The 10,684-nt window shown below is 33.8% G+C and overlaps 1 protein-coding gene across 1 annotated transcript; it reads left to right on the top strand.

The window, feature by feature from the left end:
* Positions 1-2,747: 2,747 nt before the first annotated feature.
* Positions 2,748-10,595, top strand: LOC100185811 (T-complex protein 1 subunit eta; the record flags this gene model as incomplete). Its single annotated transcript, XM_018816581.1, is given in 14 exon segments — positions 2,748-2,904; positions 4,655-4,761; positions 5,129-5,218; positions 5,324-5,412; positions 5,609-5,780; positions 6,316-6,480; positions 6,875-6,952; positions 7,239-7,349; positions 7,785-7,882; positions 8,611-8,743; positions 9,368-9,484; positions 9,752-9,855; positions 9,991-10,066; positions 10,305-10,595. Coding segments are annotated over 14 exon segments (1,632 nt in total), but the record flags the coding sequence as incomplete, so codon positions are not given.
* Between the last annotated feature and the right edge of the window lie 89 nt (positions 10,596-10,684).

Here is a 10,684-nt window from a genome sequence, read left to right as displayed (position 1 = left end):
TGATAACTATGTGTTTTCAGTTATATTCTACAGGAATCCGACGATGATCAACGAACAGACAACGAGGAGATCACTAAATGTTTGGTCACTATTCCTCACTTTTTACTCTTCTATTAATTCTGCATCGTATCAGTTTGCAGAATAGTAGAAGAGTAAAGTGTTTAGATTACAACTGCACAAAACTCCTCTCTGGTGGACCTTGCCAACAACGTTAAAACTCTATAAATGCCAAAGATGAACACATTCGCAAATTAAATAACGGAGGTGCAAAGATTATCATAAAATGGGCGAATACGACCTTGCACCTCTCAGGCGTTTCTATAACAAACAGGTTTATCTTCCTTTCCGTTAGACATTCATTATTGTCTGCGACAATTCGATCGAGTCTATCAATTAATCTCTCATCAATTAAAAAGCTTCAAGAACAAACAATTTTTTGTATTAATTAAAACAAATAAATTAAAATTCTTGATATATAGGTACGTAAGTACGGACAGGATAACCGTAAATAACCCGAAATTCGAGTAATTAATACTCTCCACAATATTTAACATCCATCCCCGCACTTTTTTTGAAGAAAACAATATTTCATTTTTTTAGGTATTACGTAGCGCTATAACATATTCGAAGCTGGATCGGGAGAAAATTCTATAAATATATTTTTATGACGAATATTAATTTTCAGTTATAAAAAAAAGTTGAAATTAATTTTTATTTCGATGGGGATAACATGTGAGTGACCTACATAGATGTATGCGTAAGTTATATTTTCGCCGAAATATTTTAAAATTTAATACTTGTATGATTCGGGTTATGACCCTCATACTTGTTTGTATTCTGAACCCTTCCCCGCACTTTTTTTAAGAAAGTGATGTTTCATTTTTTAGGTATTACGTAGCGCTATAACATATTCGAAGCTGGATCGGGAGAAAATTCTATAAATATGTTTTTATGACGAATATTAATATTCAGTTTAAAAAAAAGTTGAAATTAATTTTTTTTTCGATGGGGATAACATGCTAGTGACCTACATAGATGTATGCGTAAGTTATATTTTTGCGAAAAAAATCGAAAATTTAATATTTAATGATTCAAGTTATGACAATACTTGTTTGTATTCTGAACCCTTCCCCGCACTTTTTTGAAGAAAATGATGTTTCATTTTTTAGGTATTACGTAGCGCTATAACATATTCGAAGCTGGATCGGGAGAAAATTCTATAAATATATTTTTATGACGAATATTAATATTCAGTTATAAAAAAAAGTTGAAATTAATTTTTATTTCGATGGGGATAACATGTGAGTGACCTACATAGATGTATGCGTAAGTTATATTTTCGCCGAAATATTTTAAAATTTAATACTTGTATGATTCGGGTTACGACCCTCATACTTGTTTGTATTCTGAACCCTTCCCCGCACTTTTTTGAAGAAAATGATGTTTCATTTTTTAGGTGTTACGTAGCGCTATAACATATTCGAAGCTGGATCGGGAGAAAATTCTATAAATATGTTTTTATGACGAATATTAATATTCAGTTATAAAAAAAAGTTGAAATTAATTTTTTTTTCGATGGGGATAACATGCTAGTGACCTACATAGATGTATGCGTAAGTTATATTTTCGCAAAAAAAATCGAAAATTTAATATTTATATGATTCAAGTTATGACAATACTTGTTTGTATTCTGAACCCTTCCCCGCACTTTTTTGAAGAAAATGATGTTTCATTTTTTAGGTATTACGTAGCGCTATAACATATTCGAAGCTGGATCGGGAGAAAATTCTATAAATATATTTTTATGACGAATATTAATATTCAGTTATAAAAAAAAGTTGAAATTAATTTTTTTTTCGATGGGGATAACATGTGAGTGACCTACATAGATGTATGCGTAAGTTATATTTTCGCCGAAATATTTTAAAATTTAATACTTGTATGATTCGGGTTATGACCCTCATACTTGTTTGTATTCTGAACCCTTCCCCGCACTTTTTTGAAGAAAATGATGTTTCATTTTTTAGGTGTTACGTAGCGCTATAACATATTCGAAGCTGGATCGGGAGAAAATTCTATAAATATGTTTTTATGACGAATATTAATATTCAGTTATAAAAAAAAGTTAAAATTAATTATTTTTTCGATGGGGATAACATGCTAGTGACCTACATAGATGTATGCATAAGTTATATTTTCGCAAAAAAAATCAAAAATATAATATTTATATGATTCAAGTTATGATCATACTTTTTTATATTTAACATCTATCCCCGCACTTTTTTAAAGAAAATAATGTTTCATATTTTAGGTATCACTTGGCGCTATAACATATTCGAAGCTGGATCGGGAGAAAATTCTATAAATATGTTTTTATGACGAATATTAATATTTATAATTAATATTTTTTCGAATTTTAAAGTTTTCATTTTAGAATCGGTACCGCTGGGGTCTAGTTAGTACAGTGTCCAAATTTTAGGTTGGTGGCACCAGTAGAAGGTATCGAAAATGGCCGCTAGAATATCTGTATTCTAGGATCACCTTGGTCTATAACCACTAACCCCCTAACCATCAACACCTAACCTAGGGGGATAGTGGTTATAGGGGTTAGTGGTTAGTAAATAAGGTGGGGGGGGGGAGATTCTTCACTAGCACCCTGTTTTGTATTGGAAAATTCTTACTATTATGTTTTAACACATTTTATGAAATCTGCTACAAAATTTTGAAATCTCTGTTTATACTTTCAGCAGCAACCACCTATTATTCTGCTAAAGGAAGGGACTGACAGTTCCCAAGGTATTCCCCAACTTGTAAGTAATATCAATGCTTGTCAAGTTATATCAGAAGCCATTCGTACAACACTTGGTCCAAGAGGAATGGATAAACTTATTGTTGATGGTAGAGGTATGTGGCTACTTGTTTTTGGTGTTCTTGTGTGTATTTTATGGTAATCCTTTAGCTGGTGGCCACCTGAAATTTTGGTTTCAAAATGTTCCTTAGGTGTCACTGATACCCACTGTATATTTTTTTTTGAAAAAACTTGGGCGTTCGTGTCGAAAATTAACTTTAAAATGCACGAAAACATGCTTCGTCACCGTATTTCGTCTGATTTGCGTAAGGCTAATGATTTATTACGTCAAAATCGCTGTCTGTTATGTCACAATAGTGGTATATTACATACCTTACAGCCTTGTTTTTTCCCCACTGTTTTAACATAGGAATGAAACGTAACAATACGCATTCTATGACGTAATAATCCAACCTTGATTTAATTCATAATGGCTGGTGTGGAAAATACGGTGATGCAGCACGATTTTGCGCACTTTCAAAGTTAAAGTTAATTTTCAACACAAATGCCCGAGTTTTTTCCAAAAATAATTATATAGTGGGTATCAGTGAGACCTAAGGAACAGTTTGAAACCAAAATTTCAGGTGGCCACCAGCTAAAGGATTACCAAGTTTATATTGTCTGTATCATTTTATTTGAAAAAGTAGGGTGTTTGCGACCACGCTTATTTTCTTTCAATTAAATGTTAATCTGTCTTAACTGTAAGCGTGTTTTAACAACTGTTGTTTAATTGGTATATCCTGTCTTTACGTTTGTTTTTAAATCTTCACTATTGTAATCGGAAAGTTAAATACAGTTATTTATATATAATCATAGGCGTAAAGTTTTACTAAACGTTAGGGTTGCAAAAACCAGAAAAAAAGGAAGTCCTCGCGCCGGTAGGCGCGAAAAAAAAAAACGGTTTGCAACCCTTTGTTTTCGGTTTGCAACCCTTTAAATATGTGCTTTGTAAAAGCTCATACAAACGTAAACGTATTCAGAATTACGTAGGAATGCGACAAATTAAAATTACGCGCGTTCGGCGAGTCCGTGTAATGAGAAACGGTCGAATCGATTGCCTGGCGAGTGACGTCACAGTAGCTATTTCGCATGCGCCTTTCGTCAAGCCCGCACGAGTGTGTGGTTATCTTACAAACGAAGACCCGTCCGTCGGAAATAGTAGGTTTCCAGAACGAAATATCGCTGAAATAAACTGCCTAAATCGTTTCCAACACTGCTTTATATTTATATGCAATGTTTTCCTCAGGCAAGCAGCATATTTATTACGAAATAGTAGGGATTCACACGTGGATTTATTGCATCATAATAGCGGTTGTTTGAACCTGGCAATTGATTACGACATAATAGCGATTCACACGTTGATTACTGACGTCACAATAGCGATTCACACGTGAATTATTTAGCAAACAGGGAGTTTAAATACCAGTTGAATGCATTTGTGTCGTGAATGACGCATCGGTATTGACATATTTTAACGAACGTAAACGAAGTTTGTTCGCAGTAATAATGGCGTCTTCGTTTGGTCGAACGTAATTCCTTACGCATTATTAGTATTGAGAAAATCAAAGGGTTGCCAGGCAACCCTGCAACCCCGTAACTTTACGCCAGTGTATATAATATATTATATATATATATATTATTTTTATTTGTGTTCGGGATTAACTTTTAAAATGCCAGAAAGTCAGTTATTTTGTCATATTCCCCTGTTTTACATTATATTCAGTTTTTTTATTCAATACATACTGTTATTCTGTTGTTGGTGGTGGTTTTCTAACCTTTTCTTTAAATAATATTATTATATTACAGGCAAAGCTACAATTTCAAATGATGGTGCTACTATATTGAAACTGTTAGATGTTGTCCACCCAGCAGCAAAAACTTTAGTTGATATTTCTAAATCACAAGATTCTGAAGTAAGTCATTATTTTAATATTTTTTTTTAAAGTCATTTGATTTCCTATTTTTTCCAGCCCTGATTCTTGATGAATGTGTACAGTGTACCCCAACAAAATTTTTCACATGGCACATAACTAGGATACTTAGATATGCCCAACTGATTTTAAGACAATTGAACTGTATTTTAATAAGCATTTGTAGATATAGCACCAATTTGAAACCCATTTGACGTCATTGCGAAAAAAAGAGACCAAAATGGGATTTTTTTTAGTTTAGAGGTTAATGGTTAGGTTTTGGCTGTTTTGGGGTTAGTGTACAATGTAGCAGTTGGATTCGTTACTACCACCTAAGACATTTGACTAATCAGCTTCTCGTTCCACACAGGTTGGAGATGGTACAACTACTGTTACACTCCTTGCAGCAGAATTGCTTAAACAAGCTAAGTGCTTTGTTGAAGAGGGTGTCCATCCCCAGGTAAAATGTTCCACTTAATGAAAATATTACCATTGAAAAAAAGTACTTTTTATATTTATTGTTTGTATTTAATGTAGTTTAATGCGTTTTTTTAATGTTTTACAGCTCATCATTAGGGCCTACCGTCAAGCTACCAACCTTGCTATTGAAAAGATCAAAGAAATTCAAGTTCAGATTAAAACTGATGACCCAAAGTAAGAATATTCATTATTCCCACAGTGCAATAACCCTTACTGTTTTCATCTATTAATGCTTGGCTTGGTGCAACATTAGTATATAATAATCTGTAATGTGGTGTTGATTCTAATGTTATTGTTTAATGACAATAATAGTAAATAGTAATCACTGGGTTCTTTACAATATTCGTCTAATTTTTTTTCTTTTAAACAGAGAACAGCGTGGCTTACTAGAGAAATGTGCGTCTACTGCACTCAACTCAAAATTAATTGCAAGTTACAAAGACCTCTTTGCTCCCATGGTAGTGGATGCGGTGACACTCCTTGATGATCTGCTTCCTCTAAAGATGATTGGGATCAAGAAGATTTCAGGAGGAGCACTGGAGGTTAGGAGCAAATAAAACTTAGTAAAACTGATAAACGTCAAAAAGTAAAAATGATGACAATTTTTTATTCTGTGTGTGTGAGTAACTAAAGTGTTGCATGTCATGGGACTTGAGATTTAGGCTAGAGTTGGCTCATTACTGTAACATCCAGGTTGCTACAACCCATTTGTTTAATAAAATATGTTGCTTTTTTTCATCATTTTATATATATATATATATATGTTGCTATTTTTGTCAATATAGAAGGGTGGGGGAAGATGGGACACCTTTTCAATCTATTTTCTCGTCCTATTTGGTAGTAAACAAAGAACATTCAAAAAATTATTAAACCGTATCCTCACGACTCCCATAGACCGTTATTAACTGTTTAAAACACGATTAAGATATTTGGTTATTATGTGCTAAAGGTGTCCCATCTTCCCCCATCCTACTATATATACTTTTCATCATTTATAATAGCCTATGTTGCTATTTTATTTTGCTATCTTGGTATCAATAAAATAACTAGCATATTATAACCAACTTTTTTTTTCAGGATTCCAAGCTGGTTTCAGGTGTTGCTTTCAAGAAAACTTTCTCATATGCTGGCTTCGAGATGCAAAGGAAGAAATATAAGAATCCTAAGATTGCTTTGTTGAATGTTGAACTTGAGTTAAAATCGGAGAAAGAAAACGCTGAAGTCCGAGTCAACAATGTTGAGGTATGTTGGTTTGGTATCATGTTGTGTTTTGTGGCAGAGTCGTCTATTGTATTTTATATGGATACATTTATGTGCATATGATATATATGTGGATGAGGTCGTAGGCTCCAAATGTTTTAAATGATGGGAATGCTGGAATATTAGACACATTTTTGTGCAACAAATCTAACTTACTGGCTGTAATTTTTACTGATTAATACAGTGTAGAAAATTCTAGGGTAGGTCTACCTTCTGCCTTGACACCCCAAGTTTGGCACATATGTGAGGTCCTGTGTAAGGTATACTAGGGTGTATGGGTTTAGGCTCGAAATATAAGTTCTTATTTAGTAATTTATGAATGTGACCACACCATCAGCTGTATATTTAGTGTGTCTTAGTAGATTATTTGTTGCAGGACTACCAAGACATAGTTGATGCTGAATGGCAGATCCTTTATGACAAGATGAAACATATATGTGATAGTGGTGCAGTTGTAAGTTTGCTTTGTTGGTTAATGTAATAATATTATAAAATTATAGTATACAGTCATGCTAATATATTTTTCTTGCACCAATTAATTTAGGTTAAGATTTCATTTGTGTTTTCTAGTGCTATTATTAGCATGCATAATATATTTTTCATTACTAATTATCTAATAAAAAATATCAAAAAAATGTTTAAATTTGACTAAAAAAACACATCTCTTTTAAAATACGGCATGACTTACCCAGGTTGCTATTGTTTTACAGCATATTTAATATAACCCAACATAACAACAGGTTGTCCTGAGCAAGTTACCGATAGGAGACGTAGCAACTCAATATTTTGCCGACCGTGACATGTTTTGTGCTGGTCGTGTCAATGAAGAAGATCTTAAACGAACTATGAAGGTAAGGATGGCATGTTTAGCATGAATGATATGTACTGTGTACTTTTCCATACAGTTTTCTTAAATTGTTTTATAGTCATATACCTTGATTGAATTTAAGGTTAAATATTAGTTGGGCACCATTGTACAGTGTATTAGCACCTGCTCTAGCCCAGAGGTTACAGATATGAAGCTTAAAGTTGCTACTATTGTGGATGTATGTGTCATTGGGCAGAACACTTAGGGCAATTACATTTACCCAGTGGTTTCTAATGGATTGTCTAAATTGTCACCCACACAAAAAAAATTACCCACAAAGTTATATATATATGGTAACTCGCAAGTGGGTACGAGGTGTTTAAAACAGAAGACCTGTGTTTTAATGACTACCATTGTCCTGCCGTGTGAGGATAAACCAGTTACATTTATTCATTAATAAACCACATATTTATTAAAGGCATGTGGAGGAAGCATTCAGACAAGTGTTCAACATCTCACTGATGATGTGCTTGGGACTTGTGAGGAGTTTGAGGAAGAACAAGTTGGTGGTGAAAGGTGGGTTCAATGATTATGTGGAGCAGGGGTGTTTAACCTGCGGCAAAATGAAGCCACAAAGAAAAGTTGTGTGGCCCGCGAAGCCAGTTGCATATTTTTTACTGAATTTATTTAATGCGCAATAAATTTATATACCAGTTTTGTTCAGAAATTTGTGCTTCAAACTTTTCTGTGAGGAGATAACCCCTTTTAATGTCATAAGCTCAAAGACAAAAACAAACTATTATTGTTTCATGCAAGCCTATGTTAAATAATTGTATGGCAAACAAGTTCACCAAGTATTTTCCCAGTAATTTATATCTGGCCCTATTGTAATAAGGGTTGCACACCCTTCGTGTGGAGGGTGTATTGCATACAATGCTGTCAAATTATACAGAGAAGCTTAATGCAACTAAATGCGGTTCTATCCTGAGAGTTTCGAAGGAGTTGCAGAAATGTTCTGGATTTTTAAATTATGAAAGCAATTTATCCCTTTTACAAAATGATCTGTTTCAATCATATAGTGGTAGACTTCTATACACATAAATGGGGTTACAGTGTTTATATGAATTCACCACATTAATTAACAGGGTTACTTATGTTTAACATCTGAGAAAAACTGCATTGTAGCAATGCCATCCCAGGTATTGCTCAAAGTTTAAATAACCTTATTATATGAAATTTCGAATATCAACTGTTTTTTTCCAGTATATAGTTTTAAAACTAAAACTAAATATTTTATTTTCCAGATTCAACTTCTTCCGAGGATGTCCACAAGCGAAGACTTGCACCATCCTCCTGAGAGGAGGAGCTGAGCAATTCATGGAAGAATCTGAACGATCATTGCATGATGCTATTATGATTGTTAGACGAGCTATCAAGGTAAGGTCATGTGTCAACTCACTGTATGTGTCATTGATATTTAATACACAGTACAGGCTCTACAGCATATGCGTAACTTACTTTATTTTAAATTTCATTATTGCGTAACTTCACTTTATTTTAAATTTATTTAATTTTTGTTAGTACATGTTTAAAGTTCACACACCAAGTGCTACTAAATATGCAGCACATGTATAATTTACGTTACTCTAAATGTCATTAATTACATGTTTCATTCCTATATTCAAAAATAACATTTTTCGTGTTTCATTCCTATATTCAAAAATAACATTTTTCATGTTAAAAGATCATGAGAGTTTTTGACACCCTAATGCCTAAACATCTGTACTATATAACACTGCCACTATACAGAAATAGTCCTATATTCTGTTACTTCTGCTAACAGGCATAATCTAAAGATTCTTTTATCAGATTATCTGGTATAAAAATGTATAAAAAACTCATTTGGTATAAAAACGGAATATATATTTCTGATGTTTCCTCTGCCATTTGCATTTGTAAAGACTTTATCAGGGAATGTGACGAAATGTTAAAAATTTTATGTTTTTATGCCAAATTAGCTCCTAACAAATATAAATATTTACAAGAACAATCTCCCCACAGAATGATGCAGTAGTTGCTGGTGGTGGAGCCATTGAGATGGAAATCAGCAAACACCTTCGTGACCATGCGCGTACTATCCGTGGAAAACAACAACTTATTATATCTGCTTATGGGAAGGTAAGATGGTATAACAGTACTAGTGCTATGTTGGTGTAGACATAGGCGCCAAACCTGGGGTGGTAGGGTGGTGAAGTCTACCCCGGAAGTTTCTGCACTGTGTCAATCTGTAAAAATTGAAATCATAGGAATGTCTGTTTGGCTGTTCACCTTATTGTTTTGTAGTATTATGTATTGTAAATTTCATTACTGTATTGTGTATATGAAATATAACCCTTGTTTATTTGTTAAGATATGTTAATAATATGCTCATGTTTTCCTACACAGGCACTTGAGGTTATTGCAAGACAGCTGTGTGAGAATGCTGGCTTCGACGCAACTAATATTCTGAATAAATTGAGACAAGTTCACGCTAAAGAGGATGGAAAATGGTAAGATGGAGATTCTTTCACCCTTTTGACTGGGTGTAATTGAATTTTTATGTCACCACAAGGTTTTTTATGAATTTTAAAAAATGAGAGGCGAATTTTTTTGGGTATGCTGTTATGTGTTGTTTTATATTGTAGGTATGGAGTTGACATCAACAATGAAGATATCACCGATAACTTTGCAGCTTGTGTGTGGGAACCTTCCATAGTTAAGGTATTTATGTAACTAGGATGAATGTAACTTGTTTATTCTTGAGGGATGGGGCAATAACCGGTGTTATAACACAGTTTTTAATGTTTTATACTTTTATACACCCTGTGCCCGCTTACAAATTACCACACCTTAAATTTGTGGGTGAGTAGTTATGTACATCTTACCTGCTGGCAGAGCTGTTTCAGATATGCTCTAAAGTGCATGTTCTTGGTATTGTAATTTCAACTATATTTTTCAGAAAAATGCACTGACTGCTGCATCTGAAGCTGCTTGTCTCATTTTGTCTGTGGATGAAACTGTTAAGAACCCAAGATCTGGCCAAGGGGACCAAGCGGGACCACCACCGGGCCGTGGTAGAGGTCGTCCTCGCTAATTTATTTTTCGCCATTGGGTAAAAGTGAAATTGCATGGTTTCCAACCCACCAGCAATGTTGTGTGCATGACGGTTACTTCACGGCAAATTGTTCCAAACGTTAAATGTAGCACGAATATTATACAGTTTTGAGTGAAATAAACGTATCTTTTCGTATTTTTGCAATTTTATCTTAACAAAAGGCAAGTGATAATCTGAGAATGGGAATTTGATCTTTATGCTAGATACAATTGGTTAATGTGCAT

This window comes from Ciona intestinalis, unplaced genomic scaffold, assembly GCF_000224145.3.
Source record: "Ciona intestinalis unplaced genomic scaffold, KH HT000338.1, whole genome shotgun sequence".
Classification (NCBI taxonomy): Eukaryota; Metazoa; Chordata; class Ascidiacea; order Phlebobranchia; family Cionidae; genus Ciona; species Ciona intestinalis.
The sequence above is the reverse complement of the archived record's forward strand: the minus strand, read 5'-3'. Positions and strand labels throughout refer to the sequence as shown.